Source organism: Ambystoma mexicanum, chromosome 6p (assembly GCF_040938575.1).
Source record: "Ambystoma mexicanum isolate Mex_15411 chromosome 6p, UKY_AmexF1_1, whole genome shotgun sequence".
Lineage (NCBI taxonomy): Eukaryota > Metazoa > Chordata > Amphibia > Caudata > Ambystomatidae > Ambystoma > Ambystoma mexicanum.
Genome location: NC_090935.1, coordinates 1160678592 through 1160697779, shown reverse-complemented (window position 1 = coordinate 1160697779; position 19188 = coordinate 1160678592). Strand labels below are relative to the sequence as shown.

Here is a 19188-nt window from a genome sequence, read left to right as displayed (position 1 = left end):
TATTGTGCCTGCCACCATCTCGGGTGGCACCATGGGTCGGAAAATAAAGTCTGTGGGCACTCGCCAACATTTTGTCGCATTTGAGGCACTGCTTTTTCTAATACCTTGATACCATAGACAAATATGTCCGGCACCACAGGAACCCCACGGACTACTGACACCCTTGCCATTGCATTGATTATTAATATTGCTCGAGCTACACACATCCCTGGAGTGGAACACACTACCCCTTGATCTGTGAATGATATAGTTTACTGAGCAGATCCCTAACCAACAAGTTAACAGGGGAACTCTGAATATAACAAGGAGGCTCCTACTACCTTCCCTCCCACTTTTATATCCAGCTCCTCAGTGTATGGAACTGTAGAAATAGCCACAGAGAATCGCTGCGTGTCAAGAGTTTTACCTGATAACGGACAGTTCCCTTGTCAATAGGATTAGACATGTAAGTGCTCTCTGTGGGCTGTGTGAATCAGTATATGTATTTGTCCCGGGGAATGAAAAAGGGCCGCCCCCTGCCATTTTAACTCCTTGGAACGGGGCGCCTGTTCCCCCTGCCATCCTGTTGAACTGTGTTGCCTCACCCTGCTGTGGTTGTTGCCCTTGCCTGTCAGCACCATAAGGGAACTGATTTTGACCCCCTCAGCCAAATTGCTGTTGTCCCATTCCTTGAAGCCCATAATTAAATCCCATCCCAGGCCTGTACCTGCATTGCCTTGCGAAATGCCCCCCCATCTCCCGCAATACCAGCACTGTGATGTTCCCAATCCTCCTCCCTCGGGCTCTGTCCCCCCCAAAGCCTCCTGCTCTTGCTCCTCGAAATCCTCCTCTTCCCCTTGGTGCTCCTTCATACTTCCACTGAGTTGCAGTACTGTCGCCCCCCCACCCCATTGTCCCTTTCCTCCTTCGCCCCATAGTGCCGCTATTGTGGCATTCACAGTCCTGAGTGTCTTCAGTCCTTTCCCCCTGAGCCGGTGCCAGCACTGGTGCTTGGCCCACAGACTTATTTAGTTTCTTTTCCACTAGTTTTACCATGTCCGTTTGCTGCTTCTGGGCTGTCTCTTTGTCCCGCTCCTTGATTCTCTTACAATGGTGGATTATACTTTGTATCTATGCCCACCCTCTGGCTTCAACTCCCACAATTTTATCTAGTGCCTTCTGGACCTCTTTTGGTAATCCCACTTTACGATAAAGTATAAAAATTGTACCAAATGGTCCCATTGCCCTCCTGTCTGAACCCTCTACATTTCCTGTATTCTGAACCCTCCACATTTCCTGTAACTTAAGAATAAACTTAACTGGGTCCTCCTCATCACCCATCGTCCACTGCATTAAAGAATTAAGTCTGGGGTATCTGGGTACAACTTTCGTAGGGCATCCCATACCCTTGCCCTTACTTCATTAAAGGCTGCACCAACATGTTCACTATCTGCAAGACTTACCCCAGGGTACCCAGCCCTTATCCATATGTCCCCAGCCTGGTCCTCAACTATGGTGACCAGTAAACTCGTAAGGTCGCCTAGTGCAAAGGCTACCCCTACTGTGTGTTTTTCAATTTCATAGATCCATTTACTGGCTCTGGCTGTAAGCTGGGGGAGAGCTCTAATCACATTATTTTTGTCCATTTGAGGCCATGGCACATACTGCGTTATCCCTATTCCTTTATGTATATAGAGGCATCTGCCTGTCTATTTTGTTTTCTATCCCTGTTTTAGTATTCTTCTGATCTTGTACTACCACCATTAAATCTGGTCTATTTCTTCGTCTATCCCTCCTCACTGCCTCTTGTGGCAGGGATGGGTTTCTCGCCGTCTCCTCTCCTTGATCTCTTTCTTGCCCTGCCTCTTCATTATTTCTGCCATCTTGATCTTCCCATTTATTTTCTCTTGCTTGTTCTACTTCTTGTCCCAGGACCGTCCATACCCTCTCCCCATCATCTTTTTCGACACAAACATTTCTTATTGTCCCAGGGTTGAGTCTAACCAATAAATCTCCTGACTTCCACTCCCCTATTTTCTGCACCGGTACCTTTATTTCTGGTGGCACTTCTTCAGTTTCTTGTAACCTGACTAACCTTTCCCGCAATGCACTTAGCTCGTTATTTATATCTGCTTGTGAACCCCCACACTGATGCTATGGACATCTCAGCGCTTGTGGATGGGTTATATGGAAGTGGAGGTGCATATGTTGGTCCCCCCCACTCCATTGTTGCTGATCCTGATAATCCTGTTATTGACACTCTCTCTACCACTGGAGGCTTATAGACTGGATTTGTATATCCTACTACAGGTTTAGGCGTTACAGGGTATATCCCCTTACATTGGATCTATTTTTCATCTCACTGATTTTCCATATCCTCGAATAATTGCCAGAGATCTAGAATCTCTTTTCTTTTTTGGAATTATTTTTGCTGCTAAAAAGATGGAAATGTTTTCTAGCATGTTTCTGTTATGGGAGCGCTGCTCTGGCCAGGAGCAGGACATCCCACCTTCCTTTATTTTCAAAACCCACTGTTTATGATATGCATCTATCCTGTCACAATACAGTGGCAGGACCCTATGCATGTGTTTTATTGGGGTTTCTTCCCCCATAATGTTGCGCGCGTCCCTAATGCTTCACTTAGACCTTACTGCTATGCTGTGCACGCTGCTGCTTGTTACACAAAAATACAGATCAACCCACTTTTTCCCCCACCCCCTTTATTCTTTTCCACTTTGTTTTCCCACAAAGCGCGACTCACCCACCTTCCTTCCCTTTTTACCACAAAAGGCAGCAAGAGAAAATATACAAAAATAATTGACTAAAATCCAGGCTCATTCCTTATACCGAGCCACTACTTATTTTCCTTATGTCCTTGTAGTACCACCTTCCCAGCTTTTTTAATATGCTGCGGATCACATTGCTTTTATCATAAAATAATACAGCGTGGTACTACCTTCTCAACCTATATGGCTGAGAATCCCTTACTTCCCAGTATTTGTACGCTGAGGCTCCCCCTTTTCTATTATAAAAAGTAGAAAAACAAAAATACACGACAATTTCAATACATAACCCACCTCCTATCCAATCTACACCATAACACATCACCAAAGGTCCTATTCAATCCAGATCATTGGCCTCGTACTTAATCCACACCAACATACATGTCCCCTTGTTATCTCTTACAAGAGTATATTCACATGTGCGTGTTCACTCGAGATTCTCAGTTACGAAATCCCAATACTGGCCTGTATTTCTTTCTGGAGCCACGCCCGCTTCAGTGAGCAGAGAGGATTACTAAAACCGTTTCAGGAAACATGCGTTTTTTGATTTAGCGGTCCGGTCGCTATAGATGGGCGTGGCTCCTTCCAGGTTACTAGGCCTGGGTCTTCGTAAAGTACAGGGTAAAGACTGAGATCATGTTGGGAATGTCACCACTTGTAAGGTTGTCCCTAATAATAAGGGTGTCCTTAATTATGCTCACACCAGAGTCAGCGGTTTCAGTCAGGATATACTACTCTACATTCTGCTAGTTGATGCAAGAATACACAGTAGCTCACGCTTTCCTTCATTTTGCCAACTATGAACATTTGATATATAAAAACATTTTCCAGTCATTCACTCCATATTTCACTCATTCTAATCATGTTTATATCTGGTCTTGTAATCTCCTTTAAACCTTATTTTCATAATTCTGCAGTTTGTCGCACAGAGTATACAAAATCAATCATGATGGACAGTCGACAGCTGGTGAGTCACGTGTGCTCTGCCACCGCTAGCCTTAGCGATGCAACCCCGCATGAGCCATGCGATCCATTTTTAGCGCAGTCCACATTCCTTCTGGGCCGGAGCTCGACTCCTCTATAGCACTTAAGATTTTACATTTGCCTAGGATCGGTCATTACAAATGTATTCAGCTGATAGTTAATTGCGCCTTATATTTAAGCAATAACTGCCTTCTTCAATGTCTGCCCATGTCCTCCTTCAGTGCCTGTCCATATCTGTGTACGTGATTATATTTGCATGAAAAAGCCTTCCCAGTGCCCCTCATCCCCTCATTATAGCGCCTAAAAGAAGTCAAAAGAAGTCTTGCCTAATTCTAAAGTGCTTGGGGGTGCGGGAAGACCCTAGTTTCTCCCAACAATGGCAAAAATACTGGAGTAGAAGCCCGAGTCCTGCTGGGAGGTCACAAGTTATTCCACTGCTTGGCTCTCTATGAGCAATCGAATTTCCGCCAAATGAGTTGTTGTCCCAACCTGTGGGAGTGGATGGGAGGAGAGAGAAGAGGGAGGAACTGGTAGGCGGTAGCCCGTGGACACTATAGATAGAATCCATGGGCCTGCGAACCTCACGCGCCTTATACAGTGCGTGAAGGGCAAGCCTGCCCCCCACAGGAGACATGTGTCCGGAGGGGAATGTCATACTTTCTTTCCCTCTCAGGCTGCAGCTGAGGAGGGGGACTGAAAGAATCCCTTATTCCCAGCCTTGTGTTGCTTGTGGCGGTGCTGACTTGGAGATTGTTCCTGGAAGCCCTGGAAGCCGCTGAAGACCCGCCCCTTGTTGGAACACTGGTACGTCTGGGTGTACGTTTTGGGCGTGGATTTTGGGAGGATAGATAAGGATTTTGCAGTTTGGGAACTGTTCTTCTTATCAAGTTCTCATCGGTGGTGGAATGGAAGAGGTCGCTACCCTCGGATGGAAGGTCAACAAGCACTCCTGGACATACGGGTTAAACTTGGTAGCCCGGCAAGTCCTTTTCATGTCTGTGGCGATGCAGATGACACGGCCTGATGTGTCTATATGTGCCAATGTGTACTCCATGTCTTGGGCCACCAACTTTGCTTCAGCCAGCCCTGCCTTGAAGCGTGCCCGACTGTGTACTGGAAGTTCCGGCAGGAAGTCTGCTATTTCCTGCCATAGCCTCTGGTTAACGGCTGCGAGCATGGCATCCGCATTCACCTGACGAAGGTGCAGAGAGGCGTTGGAGTAGACCTTCTTTCCGTACGCCTCCAAGATCTTCTCCTCCTTGCCTAGCAGGGCCGAAGACGAGGTAGCTGAGGAAGACTGAGGCTTAGAGTAGATGGAGGCCATGGCAATCAGTGAAGAATGTGGTTGAGGGTATGCCGACAGCAAGAGTGTATACCCCTCCAATTGCCTGTACTTGGCGTTGAGGCATCGATTGGCAGGCTGCGCCAAATAGGGTTTAAGCCATTCCTTCTAGGTCAAGGTGACAAAGTCCTTTTGCATCGGAATCCCTGTTCTAGCCGCGGGGTGTAGCCAGGACTCCCGCTTCCGGTTGTTCAACCTTGGGTTGTGGAAGACCCAACTATTCAGCCAGACCTGCCAGTCAATCATGGAAAGCCTTGGCTTAAGACATCGTGTCGGGATCCTCCTCCTAATCGGTGTCCACCAGGGTGTCTGGCTGGTCAGGGACCGGTGGAAGAGTACCGGGCGCCACAGGTTGAGGTGTGGCGGCCGGGATTGGAGGCTGCTGCGGAGGCTGGTATGGAACCGCCTGTGGTGCTGGAGGCAGAGGAGCCAGAACCACGGGGGCTGGCACGGGCAGCAGAGGCTGCGAGGGGGCCTGAGGCGCTGGAGCCATGGGAGGAATTACTATGGCGCCAGGGGCAGGACATGAGGTAGAATGTCCTTGATCACATCCTGAAGGCTGGTGCCCATCTGAGGGGATCTCATAAGCGTGAGGAATTTCTCGAATCTGTCCTCACAGGCCGGTGGGGCACTAGGTGGCATAGGAGCAGGGCCCTGCGGTTGCTGAGGTCTGGGAGTACTCTGCCTTGTTGCATGCAGGGTGTATCTGCCCTGCGTCGTTGAAGGATATGCAGTAGGCCACGTAACTGGTGAAGACCAGTCCCACCTTGAAACTTGTTCTCCCACCTGCTCTGTAACAGGGGGCTGTATCGGATGAGCGGCCATTTTGTCTGGCACAGCAACCATCTTGGCTGGCTGCATGTCATGTGCCTGCGCAGCGGTGCTTGCCACAATGGGCCCGGCCTCCTCCAGGACCCTTGGCGGTGGAGCTTTAGGCCTACCCTGCACCTCAGGACGAGGCCTGGTAGGCGTCATGCCCTCGGCTGTGCTACAAGTAGTGCTGAATACAGGCGCTCCCTCAGACATTTGTCCGGTAGTAGGGCATAGCCCCTCGAGTGGACACCCGGTAAAAGAACCTTGCGGTCCCTCAGCAACGTCCCCGGTAGGATCTAGTGACCACGTCGGCCTGGCGGCTGGTAGCTGAAGCAGCCTGGGTACCTGTGCTGGTATTAGAACCTGAACGGTCCCTCCCGCTCGGACGTCTCCTTGGGAAGGAGTCACCTTTGCAGGGTGCAGATGAAAAAAGCGGCCCTACCTTGGGCATTGACTTGTGCCTGACGAAGTCCTTCAATTCCTCTGGAGGCGATCGTTCGACATAACCTGTTCTTCAGAGTGCACGGTGTAAGCACGTCACACGCAGTACAACCCTCTCAGCCGTGATCGGGGCCAAGGCAGCAGAGGCAAAGAGCATGGGGGTCGGACATAGGGAAGAGCCCTTCACAGGCTTGACACCTGCTGAAGCCCAAGAACGTCGGCATGCGCCAGAGGACTGAGTACCTGAATAAAGCAAAAGACAGCATGTGGAATAACAAGGCCGAAGCCAAACCCAGGAGTGCTGGTGAAAGCGGTCCGCTCCCGTCGATGCGGAAAAGAGGGTGTGGCGCCGCTGGGAGGATTAAGGTGAGGGCATGCTCCCAGGGCCACGCGTCTCTAAATGTAAAGGTGAAGAAGATTCTATCTGGTGAAAAAGGTTCAGTCTCCCGTCCCTAGCGAGGGACACCCATGCAGGTTGGAGGAAAGGGGATGGGACATAGAAGTATGTCTGTCATGGGTTTTGCTCTCTGCAATGTCCTGGTGAAAATTCATTGACTGATACTTTGCCCATCTGGATAGTGGTCAAATAAGTGAAATGCATGTCAAATTGTCCATTACTAAACAATTTGCATAACTCCTCACAAACTTGCTGTTAATGGTCTTTAAATGCAAATACATTATTAAAAATGTCAAGGCCAAGGTATAAATCACAAACCGATTTGTGAAGTTGTTTTTAAGTGCTCCAAATGGGGAAAAATGTTACCTGCCTAATGTACTGTAATTCATAGTTCCTCAACAGGCAGAGCTAAACTTCCACCCATAAAGTTTATTTTAACTTGTGACCTGAGTACTCTGATGACGCACCATTTGGCCCTAAAAGTAATGAGTTTTTTAGAGGTGCCCACGTGTTATGTTGTTAAATGGTGACACGATTCTGAACACTTTTACAGGTGCCATGTGCCCCAAAATGTAGCACGTTTGTGACATATAATAGCCTAAACATTCCATACTAACAGACTTAAATCTCAAAAGAAGTTAAAAGCTATTGCAAATTTGCCTGTACTAGATTTGCACCTGGACTAGATTACTGTTAATTACTGAACATTAACTTGTCCTATTTGTAATATAAGTTCATTCTAGTTCTAATTTGTGTTGCAAGCATTTTGACACCACCGAAAAGTTGATATGTTCCATCCAGGTATGGACGTTGCTAATGTTGCTCACTGCCCTCAAAAGGTTGGGTATCCCTGTTCAAGCTTATCAACTTTTCAAAGCGACTCTTTCATGGGAGGAGGCAAAGAAAGAAAAATGAAAATGATGCACCATCTAACCATATTTTGACCTGCCATATAACTTTCCTTAATGTTTTTCTAGTACAACAGCTCTCTGGCTGTAACGCTTACCTTCTCTCTGCAGGAGCGTAGATTGGCTAGGTACTGTGGATGCTGAGACTACTGTGCTGGAAAAGGAACCCCTCTGTATTAACGAGAGAAAAAAGGAAAGGAACAAGGAATGATTCTAAATGTGGGTCAAAGATCTATGGCCCCTTCCCACTTTGTTGTGCTTCTTTACTGTGAACGGAATACCCCTTTCCCTTCTTCTCACCTGTGAGTTTTAGTTATGGAGCTCTCCGTCCTGCTGTCACGCAGGGTCACGTTGGTACTGAGGCTGTAGCAAGATGAAGTGCACCTTGTTGCTGAAGAACTTGGAAGAGCCTCGAGATGGTAAGTATCTTGAGATTGAACCTTGATGATGTCAATAGGTTTACTGTAGTCTCTGGATTCCCGTTCAATCTCTCACTCTCTTACAGGTTGAAGGAAAAAACTTCCCAAAGGAAATACGGGCGTTTTTGGGACACCCGCGACATAGTGTTCATCGAGGTAAGTCTTTGCTCGTAATTGATGGCGTGCGGTGCAACAAGACTGCGTGGTGTTGCTGCTGGAGTTCGCTAAATGGCCCAGCGCTTGAAAACTCACGGAGGTTCTTAAAATGTCTGAGGTGAGTTTTAAGCGCATAATTTGTTTTCTTGGGCGGTCTTGGTTTTAAAAGTCTCTTATAACTCTGTACCTTGTATTTCAGGTTGTACAAGTATCTGAGTTAAGAAGGTCTGCAGAATATGGCCGTGGCTGCTGAAGAACATTGTAGGTGAGGAACTCGAGAAACAGAGCTCCCCTACTGAAGACGGCTGCTACGGAGAGCAAGGTCAGGTACGTTGAATCTGTGGTCTGAACATTTCGGATAACTTGATAAGTTTATAACATTGATTTTCTCTTACTTTGCAGGTCTGTGGAACAGAGCGCCGGTAAGCCGTGCGCCGGTTTAAGCAGGTCCAACACGAAGCACGTGCTAAGGCGCGGCTTAAATAGTCCTCAACGCCCAACTACTAGTTCTCTCATGATATTCAGTCTGCGACCCATGAGGCCGCCATTTTAAGAGAATCCCTGTAACATTTGAGTCCCTATGGTTCCCACTGTGGTTCTGATGCTAATGAACATGAAGCATTCCTAGCATGCCAGGCCAATAACCATCTAGCCCCCACATGTCTGTTCAAAGAAGACGAACCTCCAACCCTCTAAGTGATCATGACACTGGCTGATATCAGCCATACCTAAAATATGCATCCACAGCTATACATCACTCAAAGACTTGAAGATTTTTTGTTTATAAATCTCAATTTTAATGTATACTGTACAAATTGTTCCAAACTAAAACATGTCTTCCTCCCACAAAAGCATTTAACACAATTTCAATTCCGTTATTTTCAAAAGCAATGTCAACATCGTAAGTATCTTTTGCTGTGGCATCGTGATTGTGCTGCCTCCTCAAACCCTTCATCCTGACCCTTCCATTGTGGCTCAGTCATATAGAAGCAGTATTGAAGTGTGGCAAATAAACAAAGCAAACATTCTACTGGTGGAGAAATAATCACGAATACATATATTTTTTGTTGAAAGCCATTTGGTTATAAAACCAAACCTTGAATGTGAAACAACACCCCCCCCCCCCACCCAAATCACTTGTCTCTGCATGTAATAAGCTAAGTAGATGTGTTGCACGACAGTACATTATTGCATCATTGAAATGCTATTGGGACCCCCCTTGTATGCATGAACTGTTATCAGCTGTACTGCTAAGACACATGCAACATAGCAAGTGTCACGTTCACAACTTTGGGGAGTAAAGATTAATTGCACACAAAAATATCTGCATTTGAAAAATTGCTTACTTAGTCATTTTGGGAATTTCATGTCAAACACTCACTGTGAGAATTAAGCTTTCCTAAAGAGTTACAAAAGAAAGCATAAATGCCTCAATGTAGCCCCCAACATGGAAAATAGCTAGAAGCTTTACATTCACAGTTTGACGATTAATAACGTTTGTCTTCAGTTGCAGTTATGCTGATTTTCCATGTAATGCGTCAATGAAAATATCTGACTCCAAAGAAGTAACACAATGTAGAATTTCAATAGGTGAATGTAGAATTTCAATAGGTGAACGGAAGAGATGAACAAGAGGTGCCATCAAATGTAGTTTGTATGGTTAGCAGTAGATTTTTTATTTTATATACAGCAACAGGTTTGTAAAATGTTGCACAGAATTAATCATATAATATTCTTTTTTGCCTCTTACAAAAGAGAAAAAGCAGTAGGAAGATTGTAATGTTTTTCCAGTAAAAATCCAAAATTTCTTCGAGGTGCAAAAACCTTCATTATCGGGCACACATTTTTAATTTTCACAGGAACAAATATTAGCATCTAATGCCCCTGTGATATGCTGCAAAAGGTGGAGGTCACACCCCTGAAAAACACATTACAAAAGTGCTTCAAACGTTCCAGGCTGTGGCAAACAATCAACATTTACTGTTTGCCTCTCGGAGAACAAACGATGTACATTGTCTGACGTGGCGTAACGTTAGTAATAGACCTTAATGCAGGAAAGAAGATTGCCAATCGGGGCATCTTTTGGTCAGACGGAAGATGGTAGCAGTCTGTGAAATAGCCAAGAGAATGTGTGTGTCACTTTAGCAACTCGTAAACTCTTCTTCCGTCGGACAGTCCCAATTGTAAGCATTAACTGCAAAATTCATTTCACTGATCCATCTGCTCAACTCTCCGTCTCCTTCTATGAAAAGCCTTTAAACTCCATTTGGTTGGTTCAAGCATAAAAGGACCGTTGTAGACGAACAAGACAGTCATTTTGTCAGCATAAGTAAGATTTTGCAGGAGCTGAAAAAAAAAAAAAGAATATAAATCCTAATCTATAAATTTACAGAAAATTCTCATCACACTTGCTACCAACAACTGTAGAGATTAAACTGCCACACAATGTTAATAGCCATTGAGGATAAACAGCAAGAATCCCAAAGAAACGATGTGTATTACTGGAAGACCACGTGCATGAGACTTCTAAGCGGCACAGGAGCTTCACCCGACGTCAGTTCCCTTTCTCTCAGTTCATACAGTAGTCACAGATGTAGTCAGCTGAGATTGTGGGTGGTTTGTCTAGAGGAATGGAGGCTGAATAATAAATATGGTGAATGGTTAAACGGCCACCCCATAAGTGGTGTATTTAGGCTTTCTGCTGCACTAGGCCCAAATAAGTACACGCCCCACCCCCACCTTTACTCCACCTCTGTCAGACACTGCACCTTTAACAGGGTTCGCCCCTTCAACACATGCTTTATCCTAACTATGCCCCTTCACCCCCATTTAATCCCCCCAAGTTTGTCTCCATAACATTATAGGGACGTTTTTAAGGTGGCCGGGATTAGAAAGTTATTGCTTCATCCCTATTAATTCAAGCCCGTCATCTTCTATGCTATGTTACTTGAAAGAGTGTTTTCAGATCTCTGCTGCCGAAGATTTGGAGAAGGCAGTGTGTTCTACAGTGGAGTGCAGTAGAGGTAATTGTTACAGCTAATTGTCTACTTTTTGTTAAGTCTGAAAATCTTTTAGATGAAACGATAAGAGCATAAGTTGTCTGCCAACTGGACACAAGTGAGTGAGGTTGGAATGAGGAATTTTGGTTTCAATGCCAATATCTGGTTTCTCTCACAAATTGCATGCTGTCACTATGAGAAGCACCTGTACTGGTCTGTAAAATTAATGCAACAAACTACATTTTTACAACCGGTCTTGTCAAATAGTAAAGTTTACAAAAATGTTGAATAGAATGAACTCAACCCCCTTCTCATGGTTACAGCTCTCGTGTTAGCAGGGGGTAAAATGGAAATAAGGCAAGTTACCTAATGCAGCCGATCCCTTGGGCAGCAACGCCATTAAAATATGGCAAAATCACAAGTGAAGTTAGTAAACTCTGTCTGGGCGTAGATACCCAAGTAGAGTAAAGAAAGTTGGAGAATGTTCTTGGAATCTTTGGCTGTGCATTCTCACAGTGGAGTCATGGATAAGGGAGACCCTGAACATTCATGTGTGGAAGGCAACAGCATTCATCATAGCTGCACAATGGAGGCACCTTTTATAACAAATGAAGTGATAAATACTGTTGACATCATTGCGGTTTGTGCCATTGTTCAAAATACTCAACATTCCAAGAGTAAAATTGAGCAATGGATCTGGCGATCCAGCACAATATTATCTTTGTGGGTATGGTTTAGGCTATGGATCTTGCCAGCTTGCGTTTAAGGTAATATAAATGTTTGAAAAGTCACCCTAACAATAAAGCTTTTGTAAATATATATATATATATATATATATATATAAGTTTGGCATCAAAGACTTTAGCTGTCAAAGTGGAATGACTGCTAATGGCTCAAAATTATTTGCAGTGTTGTGGATCAGTCAGACTCGAAGAAACAAAATTGCCTGTATTTAAAAAATGACAACCAGATCGAAAATAAACTGTAATAAAATGCTGCTCCTCTGGCAATCTGCCGCTCTAGGCCTGGACCTTGTAAATACATCTATGCACCACACCTTGCCGCATCACAGTGAGATGTCCTCCAGATGTAAAGTAATGTAATGCAGGTGGTCTTGTATATTGACTGTCTGACACTATTGGTGGCCTTCCTGCGAGTAGCACTGGAAGAAAAATGGGGGATAGTGGGACATAGCGGGAGAGGCATGCAAACACTGTGGTGTTGATGGCTGCAAGTCGGAAGTACCCCGGTTCCTGTGTGCTAATCTGCCTTCCATGGGTCTGGTAGAGAAACCTGGGAGTATGCTATACACAGGGAAGTACCCTAAATATGATGGGCTACAGCACTTTGGGTCTGGTTAGCTGCCGATGGGGAGAGTAATAGGGGTAGAGGTGAGCTTTTGGTTAGTGCTGATGTGATAACGGCTAGGCCTGTGGAGGCTGTCAATGGAAAGGGTGTGTGTAGGGTACTAGGTGATCTCAGTATTGAGTCATTTAGTCAGGGGATGGGAGGAGTAAGGAATATGTTACTTACCTGTAACTCCTGTTCTCCAGCATTGGTATCTTTCATAGATTCATATGCTGTGAATATTGAATATTCAGTCATCTGGGAATCCTTGGTAAAATAGAGCAGTTTCTTTTTTAAACTGAAACTGCAGTCAGTATGTATTTATTTTACATTTGTAAAGCGCTTAAGCCCAGGGGCATCAAGGCGCTGTTGCAAGAGCAGTTACACTTACTGAGGGGAAAGAAGGGAAAGAAAAGAGAACTAAGAAAAGGAGACACACGCAGCCATTTTTGGGTCATAATGCCGTTATCCAATAGGAAAGGCTCCCTTAGCTCCACCCCAGGTAGCCATCTCCAGATTTTGGCATAGCGCACGTAAAATGGCAGTACATTTAAAACCCTCTGCATTGTCCACAAGGCTTTCTGGGGCCTGGGACCGAAATACCTTCAACTATACCTCTGTAAATACCTCCCTTCTCAAGCCCTTCGCTCCTCTACATCTAATTCCCTCAGGGTCGGGTGTTTTCCAAAGAAACGTGCTGGGGCAGATCTGTGTCCTCGGCTGGGCCCTCCCTTTGGGACAGCCTCCCGGCCACCCTGAAACTTTAGGAGAACCATCTCGGGTTCCAGAAGTACCTCAAGACCTTCCTCTTTGCTTCTGCCTTTGCCCCCCCCCCTCCCCTGCTGATCTGTTTCTCTCGGCACCGTGCACCTGGCCACCCTCTGTCCTTCGGGCCCAGGTACCTGCGCACCCTGCCTCCCTCCTGCACTGCCTCTGGCCACCTTTGGCACTGGGATCTGTATCTGTACCCATACAGTCCCCCACTCTTCCTCTGCCCTCATCAGATATACCCTATCTGACTAATCATGCACTTGCCACGTGTCTGGCTGCACTACCTTTTTGTCTGCACTTATTTTTTTTATTTATAACACAGCACATCGGAGAAAATATACATTAACATTTGTTTGCACCCCCTCGAAATGCATATGAATTGACATTACCCCTGTCCCTCCCTCATTATCCCTAGATGGGTCTTATCTCCCAGTCTCATTGGGTCAGACCAGGCGCTGAGTGTTCGATGATTAAGTGGAGGGCTCTCGCGATCAAGCCTGGCTTATAGGTCAGGGCCGGGTAGTTCTGGTCATAGTCCAATAACGGTGCCCAAATGTTCATAAAACAATGGAGAAGGCCCGCTCTCACAGCCGTGACCTTTTCGGCTATTAGGATGTCCCAAATTCTGACCCACCAAAGGGTCCTGCACTTATTTATTTATCCCACTTATTATTTATTCTGTTCTCTCCTCGGTCTGCACTTACCACTTCTCCCCCTCCACGCACTTTCCCCCTCTTCCGTTTTCCATGCACTTGCACGTTCTTAATGTCACCGGGCCTAGTAAGATCGTATTTTGTTCTCCCCTGTTCCCCTCCGTTTGCTTGGTCGCGTTCTGAAACACACGTGTATGAGCGCGGTATAAATAAAATATCATATCATATATCATATCAGTATGAGCCATGAAGAGCCAGAGGGTCGCATGTGAATCTAGGAAAGATACCAATGCTGGAGAACTAGAGTTACAGGCACCTTATGCCTTCTCCAACATTGGAGCTTCTCGTAGATTTACTTGCTGTGAACAGATTACAAAGCCGTACCATATAAATATTATGGGCGGAGGCAAGCTTCTTGTAGCAACACCCACCAAAAGAGGGACTGACCTTCTGAAAACAGGTTACGTAGAAACACCTGGCCGACTCTGGACTCTTCTGCAGAATCCCTGTGGACGCAGTAAAAACTGGTAAAAGTATGGGCGGATCTCCAGGTCACAGCCCTACAGATTTCCAGCAGAGGAACCTCTGCACCCTGGGTTTACCCGGGAGAGGCCTGCCAGCCTGTTGATGACGGAAAGAAATGCAGGATGAAATCTGCCTGGCAACTGAACACTTGGGAAGTGACTTTCCTACACCAGAGGGACCAAATGTCACAAAGAGTTGTGACGTCTTTCGGAAAGACTTTGTACGAGCAACATGGTACTTCAATGTGCGTACAACATGCAAAGAATGCGCTCCGCGCTGCACTGCACATTCCCAAATTTGACCATGTATCACAGGCCCAAAGAAATGCACACTGGCTCCCAGTCAAACAAAGAATCAATTTCAAGATACTCACCCTGACACACAAATGCATCAATCACACGGCACCTCCCTACTTATCAGAAACCATAACCAAGAATTCTTCCCTCCGTCCCAAATGAAGCCACCATGCTAACCAACTCCAAGTTCCCACTATAAGAAGAGCCAAAGCTGGCGGCATTGGCTTCCCACACATAGCACCTAAGCTTTGGAACGCTCTCCCCAACTCTCTCAGAGCCGAACCCTCTCTGAACTCCTTTCGTAAATCCCTTAAAACAACACTTTTCACATAACCTTTATCCTTACCCTCTCCGCCCCTGACCTTTAACTGTACCATAACGATGTATGTCTAATGCTATGTATCCAAATATGCTCTTGTAAAGCAAATTGCCTTGTAACCGTTTATGCCTTCCTCTGTAACCAGGTCAATGTCTTATATGTGATAGAGCCACGATGCCCATGGGCTGTTGTGCGCTTTAAAAATACGAATAAATAAAAGATTGCTGCTGGAGACCCCAGGGACCCGAAGAAGACAGGTAACACCACAGGTTCATTTATGCATTTATGTTTGTTTGTTTTATTATTTATAATGCGCGAACATACCCAGGGGTATCAGGGCACAGCCTTTACAAGAATTTGCGAAGCTTGGTTACAGGTCATAGAGTGTACAAAGTGACAGTAGGGTACACTGATATTATCAACATTTCAACAAAGAGATACAGAGATATTATATACATATAAACAAGTAGGCACACAAAGTTACAGTGTGTACGGGTAGCATGAAAAATGGGCCTGGCAGTGGAGGTAGTGTCTTTGGCATCCTACGTTTTCAGCCATGAAACAACCTTGGATCGGAAGTTCTGGTAGGGCAGCGCCACTCTGAGATTAAGCGGTAGGGAATTCCATAGCTTGGCTGCTTTCACTGGGAAGCTGTTGCCCCCTATGGTAGCAGGTTTATAGTTAGGGACAGAGAGGCAGTCTTTGTAGGCAGTTCTGGTGGGTCTCAGAGGGGACTGCCTATGGAATCTATTGATCAGGTAGATAGGGGCAACCTTTTCTAGTATTTTTAGTAAAAAAGGGACGGTCGTTATAGGTCTGTAGTTTGTGGGCGTGGATGGGTCGAGTGTAGGTTTTTTTTAGTAGTGGGAGAACCCAGGATTGTTTCAGATTAGAGGGGATAGAACCAGTGGTGAATGAGACATTAATTAGTTTTGTGATGAAGGGGGAGAGGTCACGGGCAGCATCCTTGATAAGCTGTGCCGGACACAGGTCTCCCTGACAGTTGGAGGGTTTCAAAGATAAGATAATTTTTTCTACTTCAAGAATCGTGACTTTAGAGAAGTTGAAGCGAGTAAGTTCTGTAGGCATAGGCTTGTTTAGTGTTTTTGAGGGGAGTGTGTCATTGAGGGATGCTTTTTTGCAGGCGATTTTATTTTGAAGGGTCGCAATTTTGTTTGCTAGGGCGTTCTGGATTTCTGAGCACCAGTTTTTGTCTTTGGTGCATGTGTCAGGAGGTGTTATGGGGGTTTCTACTTCTTTAAGAATGGCGAATAGTTCCTTCATGTTTCATTTAGCCTGGCATATGCGTGGGTCATAGGAAGTACGTTTAGCCAGGTAGATTTCTTTTTTATAGAGTGTAGTTAGTTTGGAAAGTTTGTTTGAGGCTGAGGGGATTTTTTCCAGGTGGCCTCACAGTTCCTTTTTTGCTATCTTGGTGTGTACCATTTGTTTAGATGCGTGCTCGGTCTACTTGGTCTCAGTTTGAAGGGGGCAATTTGGTCCAGTGAGGTGGCCATGATCTTATTATATTCTTCGACCAAGGTCTCTGGGTCCAGGTTGTCTGGGAGTGTGTTAAGTGTAGGAAGTAGGTGCGGGATGAGTCTTTCAGCTGTCATATTCTTGTTTCTTGTGAGGGTGGGCGGGGCCCTGATAATGGGTGGGGGTCTGTCGGTTGATAATAAGAACGAGACCAGGTGGTGGTCAGTCCAGGTTAGTGCTGCGGTGTTAGTTATATTCGCTAGACAGTTGTAGTCATCCACCCAATCGAGTGTTCTGCCTTTAGAGTGTGTGGGTGACATACTTCTTGCATGAAAATAAGTGAGTAGTGTGGAAAAAGTGGCCCAAGAAAATGTGTGGATGCGCAACCTTGAGATATTCACAAATCTCACTAAGATAAGTCAAAAGTGGAAACAGCTGCAGCCGTGTGGTTAGACTGGTGATTTTCCACTGTCACCTTGATAAACATGTTGCGCTTGATCTTGCATTTGTCACACTCTTGTGGCATTAGATAGGTGAATTTGTTCAATTTGTGAAATATATTCATTGATTAGAGACACACCTGGTAAGTGTTGATAAGTAGGGTTCCAAGTTTGTTTTTTGTTTCCCTGACTCTATTATTTGCTCTCTTTTTGGGAAATTATTTGACCTCTTCGTTGTATATGTTCCCTCCCTTGACCACCTCTGGAAATCAGGATTTATCTACTTAAGTTATCCGTTGGATTAACTGTTTGTAATTTAGACGCCCTGAAGACGACCTAGGAAGGTTGAAACACGTGTTGGCGTAATGTGTTTTTGGTATAATAGGTTCAATATATTTTTGGCATAATATGTTCTAATACGTAAAGTACTCTGGAATACTAGGGTGCACTTAGCAATGAACAATTGACATTGCCAGATTGATGTAACGTGTTTTAAGTGATTTGTTTATCTATTGATATTAAAACTTGGAACCCTACTTATCAACACTTACCAGGTGTGTCTCTAATCAATGAATATATTTCACAAATTGAACAAATTCACCTATCTAATGCCACAAGAGTGTGACAAATGCAAGATCAAGCGCAGTCTGTGAGGCTAGCAACTTCTTAAGTTACATGTTTATCAAGGTGACAGTGGAAAATCACCAGTCTAACCACACGGCTGCAGCTGTTTCCACTTTTGACTTATCTTAGTGAGATTTGTGAATATCTCAAGGTTGCGCATCCACACATTTTCTTGGGCCACCTTTTCCACACTACTCACTTATTTGCTTCTTCATAGGCCCAAGTGTGACTGCTGCACCAGTGTCTAAGTACAGACACATTTACAACCAAAACAATGACAGATTACCTCAAAAACAGAGAGGAAGACAGTGCTGCTTTATTTGCACCAAGAGGTACAGACACAAATCCTTTCAAATCTAGACCAAATGTGCCTGAAACTCTAGCACAAAAATTTATTAAATTAGAACGATTATGCAAAAAAGAAATAAACAAATATTGGGAGCAAGTTTCACTGAAGAACTATTTAGTACAGAACATTATACCTAGAGGCTTGAGAATTCTAATCTTTCCAGATTTTACCAACAAAGACGATCAGGATTTGGCAGCTGATTGGGAAGCCAATATCACCTCCAGTTCAGAAAATATGTTGAAAATACTGGTGACACATGCAGAACGGGAACACTCAAGGGTTACGCTCGAAATAGACAAGACTAAGGCAGAAATTTCAACAATGAAAAATGCAGAAAGTACCAAAGAAAAAAATTTTGCCAAAATGAATCTGATATTAGTGGAATATCAAGATGAAATTAAATTGAGAAAATTTAGGAAATTCTACAGAGATGAGAAAGACTATTTGAATGACAGAGTATACACTTATCAACCCAAATTTGATGGGGACCAATCCCAGATTGTTACCCCAATTACATCACCTGTTACCTCTGATGCAGATTCAGAATCTGATACACCCAAAGACACTGAAAACCAGGAACAAGACACAACAGCTGATTCTATACAAAACAACAGAAGAGGTTTCCTTGCAGAAATTAAAAGATATAAAAAAGGGAACCAAGCCTTGTATAATACTCAAATTAAACAAGTTCGGTTCCAAAAGAATGTCCCTTTAGGACAGAAAACCTCTACTACCCCAACGTCATCAGAGGAGGAAGAGGGCGAGGAGCTAATAGGCGAGGAAGGGAGAAATATAGAAAAAAGGTTCACCAGATCAAGTCTCAAGACCGCCAGACCGAAACCCATACTGAAAGCCTAGTTATCAACTTATCTGATAAACACCTCTCTCACCAACAATCTTCAGTGCTTAATTATGGCCTCTCATTTGCACCGAGTGCAGAACTAGACATGACAGAGGTACAAATTGATTTATATAAATTTACCAGAAAACTAAAACTCAAAAAATATTTTCACAATAAACCAATCATTTGGACACAACCAGAAAGAATGTTACCGATCAGTACAACGAGAATACAAGAAATTGAAAACATTCAGATACTCTCTAATCTAACCTTAGAAGAACCCAAAACCATGAAAGACATACAGCAAGAATTAGGAATACATT

General features: G+C 44.7%; 1 protein-coding gene across 1 annotated transcript in view; it reads right to left on the bottom strand.

The window, feature by feature from the left end:
• Positions 1–8995: 8995 nt before the first annotated feature.
• Positions 8996–19188, bottom strand: part of SMC5 (structural maintenance of chromosomes 5) — a 1384551-nt gene continuing 1374358 nt past the window's right edge. The window contains exon 24 of the mRNA XM_069625793.1: positions 8996–10568. Coding sequence (XP_069481894.1) covers positions 10431–10568 — 138 coding nt within the window. The 3' untranslated portion in view covers positions 8996–10430. The remainder of the gene's footprint in view (positions 10569–19188) is intronic.